This window comes from Phyllobates terribilis, unplaced genomic scaffold, assembly GCF_046119375.1.
Source record: "Phyllobates terribilis strain yellow unplaced genomic scaffold, ASM4611937v1 Scaffold_7__3_contigs__length_470593459, whole genome shotgun sequence".
NCBI classification, from domain to species: domain Eukaryota; kingdom Metazoa; phylum Chordata; class Amphibia; order Anura; family Dendrobatidae; genus Phyllobates; species Phyllobates terribilis.
In genome coordinates this window covers 39,006,170-39,028,394 of record NW_027362767.1, presented here as the reverse complement: position 1 = coordinate 39,028,394, position 22,225 = coordinate 39,006,170, and the positions used below count along the sequence as shown (strand labels likewise).

The 22,225-nt window shown below is 48.5% G+C and overlaps 1 protein-coding gene across 1 annotated transcript in view; it reads left to right on the top strand.

Moving 5' to 3' along the window:
• Window positions 1-22,225, top strand: part of AMN (amnion associated transmembrane protein) — a 70,736-nt gene that overhangs the window by 41,489 nt on the left and 7,022 nt on the right. The window contains exons 5-11 of the mRNA XM_073638377.1: window positions 2,013-2,248; window positions 4,477-4,614; window positions 4,736-4,844; window positions 10,038-10,120; window positions 10,614-10,791; window positions 12,105-12,276; window positions 13,037-13,157. Of these exons, the coding sequence (XP_073494478.1) occupies window positions 2,013-2,248; window positions 4,477-4,614; window positions 4,736-4,844; window positions 10,038-10,120; window positions 10,614-10,791; window positions 12,105-12,276; window positions 13,037-13,157 (1,037 nt within the window). The remainder of the gene's footprint in view (window positions 1-2,012; window positions 2,249-4,476; window positions 4,615-4,735; window positions 4,845-10,037; window positions 10,121-10,613; window positions 10,792-12,104; window positions 12,277-13,036; window positions 13,158-22,225) is intronic.

The following is a 22,225-nucleotide window of genomic DNA, read 5'->3' as shown; positions in this document are numbered from 1 at the left end:
TGCTGCAGAACCTCATATTACACACCGCAGCTGCTGCAGAACCTTATACCACACACCTCAGCTGCTGTAGAACCTCATACCACACACCTCAGCTGCTGCAGAACCTCATGCCACACACCTCAGCTGCTGTAGAACCTCATATTACACACCTCAGCTGCTGCAGAGCCTTATACCACACACCTCAGCTGCTGCAGAACCTCATACCACACACCTCAGCTGCTGCAGAACCTCATAGTACACACATCAGCTGCTGCAGAACCTCATACCACACACCTCAGCTGCTGCAGAACCTCATACCACACACCTCAGCTGCTGCAGAGCCTCATAGTACACATCTCAGCTGCTGCAGAACCTCATATTACACACCTCAGCTGCTGCAGAACCTCATATTACACACCTCAGCTGCTGCAGAACCTTATACCCCACATCTCAGCTGCTGTTGAACCTTATACCACATACCTCAGCTGCTGCAGAACCTCATACCACACACCTCAGCTGCTGCAGAACCTTATACCACACATCTCAACTGCTGCATAACCTTATACCACACACCTCAGCTGCTGTAGAACCTCATACCACACACCTCAGCTGCTGCAGAACCTCATACCACACACCTCAGCTGCTGCAGAACCTCATACCACACACCTCAGCTGCTGCAGAACCTCATATTACACACCTCAGCTGCTGCAGAACCTCATATTACACACCTCCGCTGCTGCAGAACCTCATATTACACACCTCAGCTGCTGCAGAACCTTATACCACACACCTCAGCTGCTGTAGAACCTTATACCACATACCTCAGCTGCTGCAGAACCTCATACCACACACCTCAGCTGCTGCAGAACCTCATACCACACACCTCAGCTGCTGCAGAACCTCATACCACACACCTCAGCTGCTGCAGAACCTCATACCACACACCTCAGCTGCTGCAGAACCTCATATTACACACCTCCGCTGCTGCAGAACCTCATGCCACACACCTCAGCTGCTGCAGAACCTTATACCACACACCTCAGCTGCTGTAGAACCTTATACCACATACCTCAGCTGCTGCAGAACCTCATACCACACTCCTCAGCTGCTGCAGAACCTCATACCACACACCTCAGCTGCTGCAGAACCTCATACCACACACCTCAGCTGCTGCAGAACCTCATATTACACACCTCAGCTGTTGCAGAACCTTATACCACACACCTCAGCTGCTGCAGAACCTCGTACCACACCTCAGCTGCTGCAGAACCTCATATTACACACCTCCGCTGCTGCAGAACCTCATATTACACACCTCAGCTGCTGCAGAACCTCATATCACACTCATCAGCTGCTGCAGAACCTCATACCACACACCTCAGCTGCTGCAGAACCTCATACCACACACCTCAGCTGCTGCAGAACCTCATATTACACACCTCAGCTGCTGCAGAACCTTATACCACACACCTCAGCTGCTGTAGAACCTTATACCACACACCTCAGCTGCTGTAGAACCTTATACCACACACCTCAGCTGCTGCAGAACCTCATACCACACACCTCAGCTGCTGCAGAACCTCATATTACACACCTCAGCTGCTGCAGAACCTCATATTACACACCTCAGCTGCTGCAGAACCTCATATTACACACCTCAGCTGCTGCAGAACCTCATATTACACACCTCAGCTGCTGCAGAACCTCATATTACACACCTCAGCTGCTGCAGAACCTTATACCACACACCTCAGCTGCTGTAGAACCTTATACCACATACCTCAGCTGCTGCAGAACCTCATACCACACACCTCAGCTGCTGTAGAACCTCATAGTACACACCTCAGCTGCTGCAGAACCTTATACCACACACCTCAGCTGCTGCAGAACCTCATACCACACACCAGCTGCTTCAGAACCTCATATGGGTAGCAGTGGGCTGAGTTTAGGAATGAAGGTGTGCATTGTGGCAGGTGTCGGTCAGTGCTGTACACACCAGGTCAGGTTCATGACTCCGTCTCTTTTACACTCAGGGTCGTCTTTACACTTTCACGACGCGGATCGCCACCATTGGTTTGACCCGTCGCTGTGGCGCTCTGCCCTGTCCACCGATGACCTGGAAATGGACAGGTTCCTCTTTGCCGTGGACGCAGAATCTGTCCCTTGTCGCTATGACGATGTCCTATTTTCACCTGAAACCTCTTTCCGGGTCCAGATCCAGGAGACGGGGTCAGACGTGGAGCTGAGGAGCATTTCTGTGCTGGGACAAGTGAGTTCATTAATGGTGTTTTTTTCAGATTTTTATTTAAGCGTTCCTGCGTATGTTCAAACTGCAGCCTCGTTTCGTGTATACAGCTCCTGTGCAGATTTGGTGTCTCCATGGTTACAATATATAGCAAACAAATCCGTTTTATCTGCAGCTTTCCTGCACTTGTATATACCACAGACTGCCAGCAGGGGGAGCAATGAAGCCAAATATTGCACAGGGCTCTCACACAGGGATGATGGGAGTAGTAGTGAGGCAATGTTAGGAAATGGGGCCCCTAAGTTGTAAATGACGGGGTACAGCCGCCATAAATGATGCAGGTGATGAGCGAATACTTCTCACAGCTGAAGGGTTGTTACAATGTATCCAGTCGGCACAATTATCACATTGCCTGATGTTACTGCGACAATTGGATACAATGTATCTGACTTCTGGGCTGTTTAGGTCACAGAGAATCTTATGGACTGGATGAAAATGTGACAAACACTCAGCTGTGAGCAGTGCAAGAATGACTCCAATGGTTGGCATTGGATCCCATCAGAACCCTGTGTATGTGCTGTTGCTCGCTGTTATCAGCTCCCACCTGCGCTGACTCGTCTCCAGGTGACTCACGTCTCAGGTTTCTGGGCGTTTTCTTCAGACGTTAATTAAAGATCTTTCTTCTCGATACAATAGCGAATTCTCCGCTGCAGAGCGTTAACCCTTCCCCCTACCACAGCATCAAAGTAATGCTCTGCAGACGATTACATCGCTGACCTTAAATGACCTCTGCAGGACATTGCTCTCCCCTCCACCTCCTGGTAAATATTGCCATATTCTGCAGAGTATTGATCTCTGGAGATCTGCAGATCATTGCTCTGTTCTTTCTACCTTCTGGCTGATACAATAGTCTGCAGAGTATATCAGAAGGTTGGTAGGACAGAGCAATGCTCTGCAGCAATGCGATAATCAGAAGAATATATGTCAGTGTATCTGTCGGGAGGTTGAGGAGACTGAGCAATGTTCTGCAGATGATTAAGGAAAGCACTGACATAATAATATAGTCTGCAGATTATCGCATCACTGCTTTCTGTAGACATCTGCAGAACATTGCTCTGTTGTATACATAGTGATATATCCTGCAGATTATTGCATCACTGGTCTGTCTAGAGAGCTGCAGATCATCATTATTATTATGTCATTATTATTATTATTGTTATTATCATCAATCTGTTATTTCTTCCTCTAAGAGATGCCGTATTGATACATTCTGCAGATTATTGCATCGCTGCTTTCTTTGGACATCTGCAGACCATTGCTCTGTTACCTTTACTTCCCAATATATCATTACAATACCGGCCATTTAAATGGTTTGCAGAACATTGCTCTGTACCTTAGACAATCTAGTAATGTATTCTGCAGATTATTGCACTACTGCATTGACTAGACCTCTGCAGAACATTGCTCCACACCTTGCCTTTCTGTGACCGATACATATTAATATTTTCTTATATTGCTTCTTTATTTTAGAGGTCTGCAGAGCATTGCTCTGCCTGCTAGCACCAGAGGCGTAGTGATATAATTATGCAGATTATTACTTTACTGGCTTCCTTAGACTTCTGCAGAACATTTCTGTTCCCCCTTCTTTTTCCTGACTTATTCATTTTGCTATATTCTGCAGATCATTACATTACAGACTTTGAAAGACGCCTGCAGACCATTGCTCCCCCTAAATGTTAGTTTCTAAGCATACATAACAGAGATCTGCAGAGCATTGCACTTCCCACTCCACCCCCTGATAAATATTATATACATTCTGCACATCATTACATCACTGTGTCATCACGTACAGAGCATTACTCTTTACTTTCTAACTCTTGCCATATTCTGCAGATTATTACATTTCTGAACTCTCCAAAGATCTGCAGAACGTTGCTCTTACCATTTTAGCTCCTGATATATAATATATGCAGATTATCACATCATTGTGCCCTTTCCTTTCATATTGTCTTATTCTGCACATTGACTTTCTACAGCGGAAAGTCAGTAATGAAACAACGCGCACAAGCAGAGCTGCAGTGTAAAGCAATGCTCACTTATTGCAATCACTGTTTATACCTCAGGGTGAGAGTTCTTGTTTGTGGCGTCGCTACTCTGATTAATAGAAATGAAACTGGGTCCGGAGCTAGAAAACCCCATATTAACTCATTGATGGACAATCCCTTTAAGTGATTTTTTTTCTGTCTCCTCAGAAATTTACCAACAATGAAGACTTTTTACGATATCTTAAGTCGCCCACTGGGAAGCTGCAGTTCCCGGGACCTGCCCAGCCTCAAATTACCAACCTGAGATGCCCGGACGGCACGGGCTGCCTGTGCGGCAATGACGGGGTGAGGGCACGGCGCCATCAATTTACACCTAAAGAACAAATTGTCCTCCTGAAAACCACATAATCCCATCGTGTGTTTATCTACAAGGAAAGTACAAATTCCTGCCCTGTGGTTTCTCTAGAGACTCCAAGAAATCTGCTCTGCGCGGCTCCAGTACACGGGGGGCAAATGTCCAGAGGCGACCTGTGCTGCCCCCCTGCAGCCTGTAGGACACTGCTGTGGTATCTGCGGTAGGTCTGCACCAGTACACACCACCAGTACACACCACCAGTACACACCACCAGTACACACCACCAGTACACCTCACCAGTACACCCCACCAGTACACCTCACCAGTACACCCCACCAGTACACCCCACCAGTACACCTCACCAGTACACCCCACCAGTACACCTCACCAGTACACCTCACCAGTGCACCTCACCAGTACATACCACCAGTACACACCACCAGTACACACCACCAGTACACACCACCAGTACACCTCACCAGTACACCCCACCAGTACACCCCACCAGTACACCTCACCAGTACACCCCACCAGTACACCTCACCAGTACACCTCACCAGTGCACCTCACCAGTACATACCACCAGTACACACCACCAGTACACACCACCAGTACACCCCACCAGTACACCCCACCAGTACACCTCACCAGTGCACCTCACCAGTGCACCTCACCAGTACACACCACCAGTACACACCACCAGTACACACCACCAGTACAGACCACCAGTACACCTCACCAGTACACCCCACCAGTACACCTCACCAGTACACCCCACCAGTACACCTCACCAGTACACCCCACCAGTACACCTCACCAGTACACCTCACCAGTGCACCTCACCAGTACATACCACCAGTACACACCACCAGTACACACCACCAGTACACACCACCAGTACACCTCACCAGTACACCCCACCAGTACACCCCACCAGTACACCTCACCAGTACACCCCACCAGTACACCTCACCAGTACACCTCACCAGTGCACCTCACCAGTACATACCACCAGTACACACCACCAGTACACACCACCAGTACACACCACCAGTACACACCACCAGTACACACCACCAGTACACCTCACCAGTGCACCTCACCAGTGCACCTCACCAGTACACACCACCAGTACACACCACCAGTACACACCACCAGTACAGACCACCAGTACAGACCACCAGTACACACCACCAGTACACACCACCAGTACACACCACCAGTACACACCACCAGTACATACCACCAGTACACACCACCAGAACACACCACCAGTACATACCACCAGTACATACCACCAGTACACACCACCAGTACACCTCACCAGTACACCTCACCAGTACACCTCACCAGTACACCTCACTAGTACATACCACCAGTACACACCACCAGTACACACCACCAGTACACACCACCAGTACACACCACCAGTACATACCACCAGTACACACCACCAGTACACACCACCAGTACATACCACCAGTACATACCACCAGTACACACCACCAGTACGTACCACCAGTACACACCACCAGTACGTACCACCAGTACACACCACCAGTACACACCACCAGTACACCTCACCAGTACACCTCACCAGTACACCCCACCAGTACACCTCACCAGTACATCTCACTAGTACATACCACCAGTACACACCACCAGTACACCTCACTAGTACATACCACCAGTACACCCCACCAGTACACCCCACCAGTACACCTCGCTAGTACACACCATTACGTACCAGTAAACACCGCCAGTACACACCACCAGTACACACCAGTACATACCAGTAGACATCACCAGTACACACTAGTACATGCCAGTACACACCGCCAATACACGCCAGTACACATCACCAGTACTTACCAGTAGACATCACCAGTACTTACCAGTAGACATCACCAGTACGTACCAGTAGACATCACCAGTACACACCAGTACATGCAAGTACACACCGCCAGTACGTACCAGTACACACCACCAATACACAACAGTACGTTCCAGTAGATATCACCAGTACACACCACCAGTACACACCAGTACTCACCAATGCGTACCAGTACACACCAGTATACACCAGTCCCTGAGTCGTAGTTCCCCATTGCTAAAATTCATACACATCCATTACTTAATTCTGAGTCCAAAGACAAGCTATATGGCCGCCATGAATGGGGCAATAATGATGAATTCATGAGCCCTAGAAAAGTTAACATGAGTGAGCGCAATTCACTTCTAGGGGGATCTCCCTGTATACAGAGATACAGTACAGACCAAAAGTTTGGACACACTCTGTATACAGGGATCTACCCCTAGTGGTGACTGCAGGTAGGATCTTATCATGTACAGTACAGACCAAAAGTTTGGACACACCTTGTCATTTAAAGATTTTTCTGTATTTTCATGACTATGAAAATTGTACATTCACACTGAAGGCATCAAAACTATGAATTACCACATGTGGAATTATATACTTAACAAAAAAGTGTGAAACAACTGAAAATATGTCTTATATTCTAGGTTCTTCACAGTAGCCACCTTTTGCTTTGATGACTGCTTTGCACACTCTTGGCATTCTCTTGATGAGCTTCAAGAGGTAGTCACCGGAAATGGTCTTCCAACAATCTTGAAGGAGTTCCCAGAGATGCTTAGCACTTGTTGGCCCTTTTGCCGTCACTCTGCGGTCCAGCTCACCCCAAACCATCTCGATTGGGTTCAGGTCTGGTGACTGTGGAGGCCAGGTCATCTGGCGTAGCCCCCCATCACTCTCCTTCTTGGTCAAATAGCCCTTACACAGCCTGGAGGTGTTTGGGGTCATTGTCCTGTTGAAAAATAAGTGATGGTCCAACTAAATGTAAACCGGATGGAATAGCATGCCGCTGCAAGATGCTGTGGTAGCCATGCTGGTTCAGTATGCCTTCAATTTTGAATAAATCCGCCACAGTGTCACCAGCAAAGCACCCCCACACCATCACACCTCCTCCTCCATGCTTCACGGTGGGAACCAGGCATGTAGAGTCCACCCGTTCACCTTTTCTGCGTCACACAAAGACACTGTGGTTGGAACCAAAGATCTCAAATTTGGACTCATCAGACCAAAGCACAGATTTCCACTGGTCTAATGTCCATTCCTTGTGTTCTTTAGCCCAAACAAGTCTCTTCTGCTTGTTGCCTGTCCTTAGCAGTGGTTTCCTAGCAGCTATTTTACCATGAAGGCCTGCTGCACAAAGTCTCCTCTTAACAGTTGTAGAGATGTGTCTGCTGCTAGAACTCTGTGTGGCATTGACCTGGTCTCTAATCTGAGCTGCTGTTAGCCTGCGATTTCTGAGGCTGGTGACTCGGATAAACTTATCCTCAGAAGCAGAGGTGACTCTTGGTCTTCCTTTCCTGGGGCGGTCCTCATGTGAGCCAGTTTCTTTGTAGCGCTTGATGGTTTTTGCAACTGCACTTGGGGACACTTTCAAAGTTTTCCCAATTTTTCGTACTGACTAACCTTCATTTCTTAAAGTAATGATGGCCACTCGTTTTTCTTTACTTAGCTGCTTTTTTCTTGCCATAATACAAATTCTAACAATCTATTCAGTAGGACTATCAGCTGTGTATCCACCTGACTTCTGCACAACACAACTGATGGTCCCAACCCCATTTATAAGGCAAGAAATCCCACTTATTAAACCTGACAGGGCACACCTGTGAAGTGAAAACCATTTCCGGTGACTACCTCTTGAAGCTCATCAAGAGAATGCCAAGAGTGTGCAAAGCAGTCATCAAAGCAAAAGGTGGCTACTTTGAAGAACCTAGAATATAAGACATATTTTCAGTTGTTTCACACTTTTTTGTTAAGTATATAATTCCACATGTGTTAATTCATAGTTTTGATGCCTTCAGTGTGAATGTACAATTTTCATAGTCATGAAAATACAGAAAAATCTTTAAATGAGAAGGTGTGTCCAAACTTTTGGTCTGTACTGTATCTCTGTATACAGGGAGCTCCCGCTAGTGGTGGCTGCAGACAGAATCTTATCATGTATCTCTGTATAGAGGGAGCTCCACCTAGTGGTGCCTGCAGACAGCATCTTATCATGTATCTCTGTATACAGGGAGCTCCCCCTAGTGGTGGCTGCAGACAGGATCTTATCATGTATCTCTGTATACAGGGAGCTCCCCCTAGTGGTGGTTGCAGACAGAATCTTATCATGTATCTCTGTATACAGGGAGCTCCCCCTAGTGGTGGCTGCAGACAGCATCTTATCATGTATCTCTGTATACAGGGAGCTCCCCCTAGTGGTGGCTGCAGACAGGATCTTATCATGTATCTCTGTATACAGGGAGCTCCACCTAGTGGTGACTGCAGACAGCATCTTATCATGTATCTCTGTATACAGGGAGCTCCCCCTAGTGGTGGCTGCAGACAGCATCTTATCATGTATCTCTGTATACAGGGAGCTCCCCCTAGTGGTGGTTGCAGACAGAATCTTATTATGTATCGATATATACAGACTCCCACTGGAGGCCCCGCCAATCAATAGTTGCCACAAATATTTATTATTTTCAGTATATTTACCCTTTAAATGAGAGAATGGTCACAACACACATTCATTTATATTGGTCCTATATATTAATAAATAAATGTCCCCTCCCCTTGAAACATGGCAACCACCATTCTTTACACTACAATAGAAAACTGGAAATGGTGCAAAATAGAATCCAATCCATCCATCTATTATCATCTATCTATATATTATCTATCATCTATCTATTTATCTATTATCTATCTATTATCTATCATCTATCTATCTATTATCTATCTATCTATTATCTATCTATCATCTATCTATCTATCTATCAATTATCTATCTATCTATTATCTATCTATTATCTATCTATCTATTATCGATCATCTATCTATTATCTATCTATCTATTATCTATCTATCTATTATCTATCTATCATCTATCTATCTATCAATTATCTATCTATTATCTATCTATTATCTATCATCTATCTATCTATCCATTTATTTATCCATCTATCTATTATCTATCTATCCCTCTATCTATCCCTCTATCCATCCCTCTATCCATCTATCTATTATCTATCCATCTATCTATTATCTGTCTATTATCTATCTATCGATTAATCTATCTATTATCTATCTATCTATTTATCTATCATCTATCTATCCATTTATTTATCCATCTATCTATTATCTATCTATCATCTATTATCTATCCCTCTATCTATCTATCTATTATCTATCTATTATCTATTATATCTATCTATCATCTATCTATTATATCTATCTATCTATCTATCTATTATCTATTATCTATCTATCTATCTAATCACATATCTAGATCATCGTAGATGAATTCTACAGATCTCAGACAGATCTTCTTGTCTTCTCCAGGTGTTGTCATCTCCTTGGATTACTCCTCTGCATTCATCTTGGAGACGTACAGAAGTCGGCTCCTCCACACCTTCCTCAGTCTGGTAATGTTACTATGACATTTTTGGGATTCTTCTCTCAGCGTTCTGAGATTCCCGCTTAGTTTTGTCACCTCTCTTCTTAGTCACATTGATTCTTCTCAGATATTGGACCATTTCTTGGACAGCTCGGTGGTGGCACAACTTTCCAAGAATCCAGAATGTCCAGGCTGCTCTGGTGCAGCGAGGGGAATCTCGCCCGGCAGCCATATGGCCACCTAGATTTCCCCAATATACGCCGCCCCCTGGCACGCCGTCATTATGGTTCCTGGCGGCGGCCCTCGCCACTTCCTCTTATCAAGGTTTCGCGTGTGGCTCACGCTGACAGTTCAGGTCGACCATTTCCCGTCATATAAGTCACCGCTTCCCGTTTCCAGTGATGTATAATGAGCAATCACTGTCATGGTCTATATAAATTCCATCTGCAGTTTAACCCTTTCACTTTCAGGAGCGACGGCTCCACAATTGTACATTAAAGAATATTTTTTTTTTCTTATAGCAAAAATATTCTTCCGTCAAGTTGGCGATTTCTAAAGTGCGGAGCCCGTCGTCTGCGGCACGAGTCGGCGCGGAACTAGAAATCCAGATAGTACTGATGGATGGAAAGGAAGGGGTCCTGGCAGGAGGCGATGCTCTGCAGCTCGCCTACGACATCTTGGCGGATATTGACGCGCACGGTAAATGTTTATGAATAATAACGGTTCTCGCAACGAGTCTCATGTCGCTGGGTCTCCAGTTTGGTAAAATACATGATCACGGCCTTCACCCGATGTACGTGTAGTCAAAAGTGACGTCAGGTACATGGGGAGGCAGAAGCGCAGTTGACTACAGTGCAGGTACTGCTCAGTGTGCATGCGCGGCCCGAACAAACGGTGTGCATGCGCAGCCTGAACAAACGGTGTGCATGCGCGGCCCGAACAAGCAAACGGTGTGCATGCGCGGCCCGAACAAGCAAACGGTGTGCATGCGCGGCCCGAACAAGCAAACGGTGTGCATGCGCGGCCCGAACAAACGGTGTGCATGCGCAGCCTGAACAAACGGTGTGCATGCGCGGCCCGAACAAGCAAACGGTGTGCATGCGCGGCCCGAACAAGCAAACGGTGTGCATGCGCGGCCCGAACAAGCAAACGGTGTGCATGCGCGGCCCGAACAAGCAAACGGTGTGCATGCGCGGCCCGAACAAGCAAACGGTGTGCATGCGCGGCCCGAACAAGCAAACGGTGTGCATGCGCGGCCCGAACAAACAAACGGTGTGCATGCGCGGCCCGAACAAGCAAACGGTGTGCATGCGCGGCCCGAACAAGCAAACGGTGTGCATGCGCGGCCCGAACAAGCAAACGGTGTGCATGCGCGGCCCGAACAAGCAAACGGTGTGCATGCGCGGCCCGAACAAACAAACGGTGTGCATGCGCGGCCCGAACAAACAAACGGTGTGCATGCGCGGCCCGAACAAACAAACTGTGTGCATGCGCGGCCCGAACAAACAAACTGTGTGCATGCGCGGCCCGAACAAACAAACGGTGTGCATGCGCGGCCCGAACAAACAAACGGTGTGCATGCGCGGCCCGAACAAACAAACGGTGTGCATGCGCGGCCCGAACAAACACACGGTGTGCATGCGCGGCCCGAACAAACAAATGGTGTGCATGCGCGGCCCGAACAAACAAACGGTGTGCATGCGCGGCCCGAACAAACAAACGGTGTGCATGCGCGGCCCGAACAAGCAAACGGTGTGCATGCGCGGCCCGAACAAGCAAACGGTGTGCATGCGCGGCCCGAACAAGCAAACGGTGTGCATGCGCGGCCCGAACAAGCAAACGGTGTGCATGCGCGGCCCGAACAAACAAATGGTGTGCATGCGCGGCCCGAACAAACACCACCGCCACCTCTTCGTCTTCCTGTCGACACATACATCAGGATAAGGACACTATCAAAAGAAAATTCTGCTCTTCCTTCCATACTGTAATGTATTTTTGGTTCCTCGCTGCAGGAGCGTCTTTCGGCATCACAAGGGCAGAGATGCAGTTTGCCACCGGTGGTCTTACAAGTCCCCATACAGGACCCATGTCAACCGGAGCGATTTCTGGAATAGTCCTTGGTACAGTTCTGGGCTTGTCGTTGGTTGGTGCCTCCTATTTCCTGTACAGAATGGACACCTGCAGGTGACCCCAATGCTGCCCCCATAAAGACACTGATACGTGTAGATCGTAATACAGCAAATTATATCATGATAGGTTCTTATTTCAATATAACTAAGGGGATGGGGCTGGGGTGGGGGTGGAAATGTAATTATAAACAAGATAAGCGCTGCAGTACAAAGTATGGAGAAAGGACAAATCAGCAGTTTGCTAATGCAGAAAGTGGATTTTAGATTACTTTGGGCTCCAACAGTGCAACCGTTGAATTACTGTAACCCAGAGGTCTGGACCTACATATAATGTGTAAAAGTGGCTGCAATCACACACAAGTTTGTTTTTTGATCCTTTGCATCTTCAGAGTTTTATTTGTGATACAATTCACCAATTTTAATTTAGGGTTAAATGAAAAAGTTCCACCTGATTGCAGCCACCACTAGAGGGAGCTCAGGAGTCTACATTTTGGGCATGGTGTAGAAACTGATTGCAGTAAGCTCCCCCTAGTGGTGACTTTTTGTAACCCGACTGTTATCATTTAAAGTGAAGGATTCTTAAACCTTTATCTCCCAAATACTGTACCCGAGATATGACTATTACTGAGGGTCTGACAGCTGAGACCCCACTGATCATTACAACGGCTCCTGTGTACCCATGTCAGTGGAGCAATGGTCGGCCAATGACACTGTCAGTCTCTTTGGGACAGCGCATACAACATGTTGATAAAAGATGGCTTTTCATTTTCAGGCTTGTGGTCAGAAATATTGTGAAATATTCTCTTTCCTCTTAGGCTTCGATACGTTGTGTTTTTCCATTTTTGGAGGAATGGATCTGGAATGGAGGACACAGAATATGGGGAGCAGAGGGGATTTGATAATCCGATTTTTGAACCAGTAGCAGAAAATAATCAGGTGAGGATATAGCAGAATCTGTCATAGATACAGCAGATCCAGGACATTATAGATCTCTAGTAGAAAACGCCATCACAATTTCAAGTGTTGGTTCTTTGTATCTGAAACCAGAGTCCCTATGTCCACACGTTACTTACAGTAGTGTTCAAAGTACTAGCAGTCCAATATGACTGAGCAGATTAATCACTGTTTTTGGTATAAATTATATCACCAAATGTCAAACAATTTACAAGTTGGTGCAGTAGAGTCTAAGAAAACCACCAGACTCCACATTCATGATCTGCAGGCTTTTGAGTTTGTGTATCTGAATAATTAATTGTACGGGGGTGTGTTCACAATAATTAGTGAGGTCAATCATTCTGTGAAGAAACAGGTGTGAATCAGGAGACCCTTATTTAAGGGTGAAGCCAGCACATGTTGTACACGCATTTCTCCTTGAAAGCCTGAGAAATATGTGTCGTTCCAGACATTGTTCAGAAGAACGGCGTACTTTGATTAAAAAGTTGATTGGAGAGGGTAAAAATCCTAAAGCAGTGCAGACAATGATAGGCTCATCAGATAAAATAATCTCCAATATTTTAAAATGGAAAGTAAAACCAGAGAGACGTGGAAGAAAACAGAAGACTACTATTCAAATGGATGGAAGAATAGCCAGAATGGCAAAGGCTCAGCCAATGATCAGCACCAGGATGATCACAGACAGTCTCCAGTTATCTGTGAGTACTGTGACAGTTAGAAGACGCCTGTGTGAAGCTAATCTCTTAGCAAGAAGTCCCCGCAAAGTCCCACTGTTATAAAAAAAAAAAAAAAAAAAAAAAAAAAAAAAAATGAAATGTACTGAAGCGGATATAATTTGCCACAGTAAACGAAGCATCATGATATGGGCATGTTTCTCTTACTTTGGTACTGGACCTATTTACCGCATACCAGGGATCATGGACTAGTTTGCATATATTAAAATAGTTGAAGAGATCATGATGCCTTATACTGAAATGGATGTTTGAACAAGACAACGACCCTAAACACACCAGTAAACGAGCAAAATCTTGGTTCCAGTCCAACAAAATTGAGGTTATGGAGTGGCCGCCCAATCCCCAGACCTTAATCCGATAGAAAACTTGTATGGTGACATCAAAAATGCAGTTTCTGAGGCAAAGCCAACAAATGCGAAAACTTGTGGGATGTAGACAAAGCATCCTGGGCTGGAATAATAGGTGACAGGTGGCAGAAGTTGGTTGACTCTATGCAACATAGATGTGAAGCAGTTCTAACAAACTGTGGGTATACAACTAAATATTAGGTTAGTGATTCACAGGAATGCTAAATCCTCAAAAAGAGACATATTGTGAGTTTGTAAAGACAAATGCAGAGTTATTTTTTTTTAGAACAGAACATTATACTTTTTTTTTTTTTCTGTTAAGTAGTTAAAAATTATCTACATTTCTCTTCATGTTTTGAATTAGAAAACAGTGTGCAATGTTCCCAATGCTGGAAATAAAAACTAATAAAGGATTCATGCTTAACTCATGTTTTTGAACACACTGCTATTATTTTGAACACTACTGTATCCTCCAGAGCTGCACTCAATATTCTGCTAGCTGTTAATGGAAACAGTCAACAAACTTGCTCAGACGTCTAAATAAGTGAGCAGATGCACATTACACACATACATGATCATACACTCTTAAACATTAAAATTGCAACACCAAGAAGGAAAATGTGTTGAGTTCGAGAAATGACTTGACGAAGATGTGTTAAAAAAAAATTATCTAAACATAGATTATTTTTATTACACCATTGATTCCATGGTGCTGTACATGAGAAAGGGGTTACATACAAAAGAGATATCACTTACAGTAAACAAACTAACAATGATAGACTGGTACAGGGGAAGAGGACCCTGCCCTTGCGGGCTTACATTCTACAGGAATGGGGAGGAGACAGTAGGTTGGGGGGTTGCAGCAGCTCCGGTGGTGGTGAGGAGGCGGCGGGGTCATTGAAGGCTGTAGGCTTTCTTGAAGAGATGAGTTTTCAGGTTCTGTCTGAAAACTTTGCAACTGGTGGATAATTGGACATGTTGAGGCACAGAATTCCAGACTGGGGGTGATTGCTTGGGAGTTTTGGAGGCGATTGGGTGAGGAACGTTTAAATGTGGAGGAAAGAAGGAGGTCTTGGGAGGACCAGAGATTACGTGAGGAGATATTGTGAGATTAGTTCGGAGATATACAGAGGAGACAGGTTATGGATGGCTTTGTATGTCAGTGTTAGTAGTTTGAACTGGATACGCTGGGGAATTGGGAGCCAATGAAGGGATTGGCAGAGGGGAGAAGTAGAGGAGTAGTGAGGAGAGAGGTGGATTAGTCAGGCAGCAGAGTTAAGGACGGACTGGAGAGGTGCGGGAGTGTTAGCAGGTAGGCCACAGAGGAGGATGTTGCAGTAGTCGAGGCGGGAGATGATGAGGGCATGTGACGCGCCCCTGGGCCTGTGCTGAGTAGCGTCGCGCACGCGGGGGCCTACCCGGAGCCGAATCTGATAGGGGTAGTAGTCTCGTGGCGGTGACCCGGTCCGTGCCCAGGGAGTCAAACTGAGTGGCAGTATTTAGCAGAAGATGGTACGGTGTTCGACTACGCCACCCGTTGAATGCGGCTATGAAGCCGCCGCTGCAGGGCAGACCGCTGAGGCCAGTGGTAAGGTTGTGCAGCGTAGCTGGTAGAACCCCCAACGGGAGGGGTATGGCCTCAGGGCAGCCGACGTGTTTGAAGGGGGGTAGCAGGAACCACTCAGAGACGGTGCGGTGTAGTTTTGGGTCTTTACTGGTGACAAGGTAGACCCTCCCGGAGTACTGGCTAGCGATCGGGGCCTGGTCAGTCCGTGAGCTGATGGGATCTCCCCTGGCCAGGCGGAGTTGTAGGCCTCCCCAACTAATCGTACTCTTCTGGCTACCTTGCTAGAGGCGGGTAAAAGTAGCCCACGTCCCTGAGTGTACCGTGTGGTGCTCACCCGTATGGCCGGTGACTCGGGGCCTTTTGGTAACTTCCGCTCCACGTCGCGGTGCTGGTCCCTTGCGTGTGACCGTGCCTTCGGGTTTCTTGGCCAGAGGACCTGAAATCCCCTGCCGGGCGGTTTCTGCTGCTGGGTAAGGATTAGTCCCCACAGCCTCGGACTCCGGGTCCGGTAAGAACTCTTCAATCAGGGCGAGCTCTACAGCTTCCAGCCCCTGATCTCTTTTTAGCACAGCTCCCACAGAGCTCCTGATCTTTCTTGTTCCTAAAGCTGCTCCACTACAGACCAGACTGTGTCTCTGTCTGTGTTCTCTGCTCTTTCTCTACTCACTAACCCTGCCTCAGCCCCAGCTTTATATAGGGGAAGTTCTTCCCCTCCCAGGACTGGGCAGGAGGTGTGGCATGCACAGGATGTCTGACCAGGAAACCTCCCACCTGCTCACAGACGTAATATTGCTATTACTGTGGGAACCAGACCCCTGGGGTGCCACATTCCCCCCTAGTGAAATTTAGTACTCCGGGACTAAACATATTTTTGTAAAACATAACAAGTAAAAACAGAAACAGTACAATAAAGAAAAACACATTAGGATGGTCACGGCATGTCCGCAACCGGGTGCAGTCTTTGAAGAAAACAAAGGTGTCCATTTCACCATGAGACCGGGAGCCGTAACCAGGTAGGGGTCTGTCCTACCCCGAGTCCTTAACAGTCTTAGTCCTTTCCTGGGTTACGCTCCAAACATATGTACAAAGGATTCCGGATAATCCCTAAACGACACCTATAAAATAACTAAAAATACACAATTATTTACAAGTAACAGAAAACAGGTAAATACAAATAAACAGTTTAACCACCTAGATCCTCCAACGTACGGGCAACTGGCCTTTAGTGACCCTAGTGGACCTACGGAGCTGACTGACTGGTCTTGAGCTACGGGTGGTTGGAGCTGTCAAAACTAAACTGGGCAGCTGTCTACGGGCTCTTTGGCTCACTAGGGGTACGGCAGGCTCACTATAAGCAGAGGGTTGATCCTCCTGGTCTGCTTGTGTGGGGTCTTCTGCCTCCTGGACCGGCTGCTCTTCCAGCTCTACCTGTCTCTCCGTAGGTACTTGAGATGCTGGTTGGAGGAAGGTGAGGACGGGTACCGCAACAGCGCCATTGACTTGAGTCCAAGACCGAGGGAAGTCTCCGAGCACAGTACTGACCATATCTTCCCTTTCCTCTGCGGGTCGAGGGTCTTCTTGCTCTTCTTCAGGGCTTCGTAGCTGTTCGGGACACTTCTTCAGGTGATCTCGGGAGACAATGGCTGTGGTTTCTCCTCCGTCCTTACTGATTATGCAGACTTTCGGGTTCTCATGGCTTGAGGGCAGTACGGTGTACGGGTCCTTCTCCCACTGGTCGTCCAACTTGTGGAGGCGTCTCTTCCTCTTCAAGACCTGCTCTCCAGGTACCAGGGGAACAGCGGGAGCATACTGGTTGTAAGTCTTCTCCTGTCTTTCTCTAGCTTGACAGAGACTTCGCTCCACGCTCTCCTGTACTTTCCGGTACTGCTGCTGCCTTTCTGTGTCCCAGTCTGCTTCTGGTGAAGTGTCCTCGGGTGTCAGGACTCCCATCTCCAGATCAACAGGAAGCTTACCAGGTCTTGCTCTCATTAGGTAAGCCGGGGTACAGTTGGTAGAACCTACCGGGATGTGGTTGTATAGGTCCACCAGATCAGGCAGTTTCTCAGGCCACAGACTGCGTTCTTCCAGGGGCAATGTTTTCAGAAGATCTATCACCACCTGGTTCATTTTCTCGCAGAGCCCATTGGTTTGCGGATGATAGGGTGTTGTTCTTATCTTCCGGCAGCCATACAGAGTACAGAACTCCTGGAAGACTTCCGCTTCAAAGGCAGGCCCTTGGTCCGTCAGCACCTGCTCCGGGTATCCGTGTGGACGGCAGAAGTGCTGCTGGAAGGCTCTAGCTGCTGTTTGAGCCGTTAAGTCCTTGACGGGGACGACAACCAAGAACCGGGAGTAGTGATCCACGATGGTTAACGCATAGACGTAGCCACTTCTGCTGGGCGTCAGTTTTACATGATCCAAGGCTACCAGTTCCAACGGCTGCTTGGTGACGATGGACTGCAGGGGAGTCTTCTGGCTAGCACGGTCCTTCCTTCTTAGGTTACATGGGCCACAGTCTCTGCACCACCTCTCGATGGTTCCTCTCATGCCTACCCAATGGAACCGCCCGCGCAGCAGGAACTCCAGCTTCTTCCATCCGAAGTGCCCAGCTCCGTTGTGGTATGCCTCCAGTACCATAGCCGCGTCTCTTCTTGGCACCACTACTTGCCAGATCAGTTCATGCGTCCGGGAGTTAACCATTCTGCGGCACAACTTCCCCTTGTAAAGGAACAGTCGACTCTTCTCAACCCACAGTTGCTTGGCCTCCTCCGGAGCGTCTGGGTCAAGGCGGGCATCTGGCTGAGTCAGCATCTCCTTCACCAGTCGGACGGCGGGGTCACTGTCTTGCGTTTCCGCCCAGTTGTAATGAGGTAAGGGGTTAAACGTAGCGGATTGCTTACCCCTTACACGGTGGGAATACTGGATAGTCCCATGACGGTGGAACGCGGGGAGTTCAACTTCTTCCAGTTCCTCTGGATCTTCCCCTACGTCCGGTAGGTTTGGCATTCTGGACAAGGCATCCGCGTTGGTATTGGAGCGTCCTGCCCGGTATTTGATCGTAAATTCATAGTTGGACAGGCGGGCCATCCATCTCTGCTCCAGGGCACCAAGTCTTGCAGTGTCCAGATGTGTCAACGGGTTGTTATCCGTGTACACGGTGAACCGGGAAGAGGCAAGGTAGTGCCTAAAGCGTTCGGTGACTGCCCACACCACTGCCAGGAACTCTAGCTTGAATGAGCTGTAATTCTCAGGGTTTCTTTCGGTGGGTCGCAGTTTTCGGCTGGCGTAAGCAATTACCCGTTCTTTCCCCTGCTGGATCTGGGACAGTACGGCTCCTAGCCCGATGTTACTTGCGTCGGTGTAGAGGATAAAGGGCTGGCTGTAATCAGGGTACGCCAGGATTTCATCCCCCGTGAGGGCCATCTTCAGCTGGCGGAAGGACTCTTCTTCCAGCTTCTCCCATCTGAAGGGTGGCTTCTGGTTCTTGGCCTTCCTGGACTGGCCTATCAGGAGGTCCTGCATAGGAGCTGCCTTTTTGGTGAAACCGGGAATGAATCTTCGGTAGTAGCCTACCAACCCGAGGAACTGCCGCACTTCCTTTACGCTGGAGGGGCTTGGCCATTCCTTAATTGCGGTGATCTTATCAGGGTCGGGAGCCACTCCGTCAGCACTCACCACGTGTCCCAGGTACTGCACCTTTGGTTTCAGGAGGTGACACTTGGAGGGTTTCACCTTTAGGCCGTAGTTTGCCAGGGCTTCGAACACTTCTGCCAGGTGTTTCAGGTGGTCCTCGTAGGTCTTGGAGTAGACGATGACATCGTCCAGGTATAACAGGACCGTCTCGAAGTTTCGGTGTCCCAGACAGCATTCCATCAATCGTTGGAAGGTTCCTGGTGCGTTGCAGAGTCCGAACGGCATGCAGGTAAACTCGCTAAGTCCCATCGGGGTGGTGAATGCGGTCTTCTCCCGGTCCGCCTCTGCTACAGGAACCTGCCAGTACCCGCTAGTGAGATCCAAAGTAGAGAAGAAGTTAGCAGATTTTAAAGCAGCCAAAGACTCCTCTATTCTTGGTAAGGGGTACGCATCTTTGTGTGTGATACGGTTGATTTTCCGGTAATCTACACACATTCTCATGGTGTTGTCCTTCTTTTTAACCAAGACTAGTGGAGCTGCCCAGGGGCTACAGCTATCCCTGATTACTCCAGCCTCCTTCATGTCTCTAAGCATCCCCTTGGCGTGTTGGTAGTGTGCAGGGGGTACGGGTCGGTATCTCTCCTTTATGGGAGGATGGTCTCCCGTGGGGATGTGGTGTTCTACCCCCTTTACTCGCCCGAAGTCTAACGGGTGTTTACTAAACACTCTCTCGTACTCTTGAACCACCCGATAGACTCCCTGTTTCTGGTGTGAGGGAGTGGAGTCAGTTCCCAAATGTAGTTGCTGACACCAGTCCTCCATTGGTTTCTTAGAGCCGTTACCTTCCTCTGGGTGAGATGGAGGCAAGGGTTCCACTGACTGTACAGAATTTTGGTCGATGGTATACAATTTGGCTAGCGTGGCATACCGGGGCAGGTATACTTCCCTCTTCCCGATATTTATTATGCGAACGGGCACCCTCCCATGGCGTACATCAACCACCCCCCGTACCGTCAAAATGGTGGGCCTACTGTCTGAGTAGACTGGTTCTACCATTGCCTGGTAATCTCTACCTCTCAGACCAATAGCTGCCCGGCACCAAATCATCATTTCACTTTTCGGGGGCATGGCAATAGGGAAAGGGTCACACATTCTCACGCTTCCTATCTCACCACCGGAGAGTTCCACCTGTTGCCGCCGCATCAGTGCCCGGATCTCTTTTTGGAGCACTCGCTGCTGGCCGGAGCTGGCGTTCTTGGCAACCTGCTGTAAAATGAAAATCACCTCTGCAAGACAATTTTCAATCACATTAGTTCCTAGAGTTATCCTTGGGTGACTCTCGCGCTTGTCAATGTCTACAATGATCAGTCCCTGTGCTGCCAGTTCGACTCTACCGATTTTAATGGTCATCTCTTTGAATCCGATCTGTGGCACGGGTTGACCATTGCTGGCGATGATACTCAAGTCGTCGTCAGGGTAGCGGGTTATATCCGAGTCATTCCAGTACTGTTTGAAGAGCACGTACGGGATGGTGGTGACCTGTGACCCGGTGTCAAGTAGGGCACTCATAGGAATGCCATCCAGTACTACAGGCAAGACTGGACGTCCTCCCACGTATTTGTCACGCCAGTTTGATGGGCCTGGTGATCTTATTCCTGGGGGTTGGCCCTCTACCCCAGGTTGTGCCAGTTTAAAGGACAGTACCTTGCCATATGTCCAGGTTGATTGCAGCGGCGGCAGATGGGTTGTCCGTCCTCGTTGTATCGGTCGCTGGGTCTTCCTCTGGCCGGTGGGGTCCTCCTTGGTCGACGCCACGGGATGTCCTCCGGTCCGGATGCCAGCTGGATCTTCCCTGGAGCAGCAACCTGTAAAGACTGCACAGTTCGGGTTAGCGCAGCTACGCTTTTAGCTAGCTCTTGGACCTGATGGTGCAGGTCTGGAGCCGGGTCATTGTTCAAAGCCTGCGCGTCAGCTCCCACAGGCCCTGCCGACAAGGGCGCCGCCTCCTGGTGGTAAGCGGTAATAGGGCGCCTGTGGGTCACAACGCCACCCGGTGCCGGTTCTCGGAGCACCCGGATGGCTCTGTCCTTGAACTGTGCAAAGTCCAGATGAGGATCCTGTAAGGCCATTGCCCGCAACTGGATTCGGTGGGCATTGCGATATAGTCCCTCTATAAATTGTTCGGTCAACAGCCTGTCCTCGTTTCCCACGCCGTCAGGGTCGGTCTGCTTAATGGCTCTCAGGGCCTCTTGTAGGTTTAAAGCATAGTCTCTTATACTCTCATGTGCTCGCTGTTTGCACCCGTAGAATCTGAGCTTAATCTCGTCTGAGGTGCGGGTATCAAAGGTGTCCCTCAGCCGGGTTAGTATCCCCGCGACAGTCCTTCTCCCAGGTGGCCAGGACTTTACCTCCCTTTGGGCTGCCCCGGTTAGTTGGGCCACCAGGATGCTCACTTTTTGCTCTTCTGTGAGGGGGTACACCTGGAAGAGGCTATCCAGCTTTTCTCTAAAGTCATTCAGGGTATGTGACTCCCCTGAGTACTGGGGTAGCCAGGCTGCCCCCGGGATATAGGGCATGGTGAAAGGCATGACCGCAGCAGCGGCGGCGCTGGCGGTGGCTGTGGCAGTGAAGCTCTCCTCCGTATCCGACATCTTCCTCCCCCCTAGTGGACCGTGGCCTACCTTGCGATGATCCTCTTCCGTAGGCCGCGGCTCCGCAGTGGATCGTCAGGGTCGAGGACCTTCCGTCGCGCGTCTGCTGGGCTCCTTC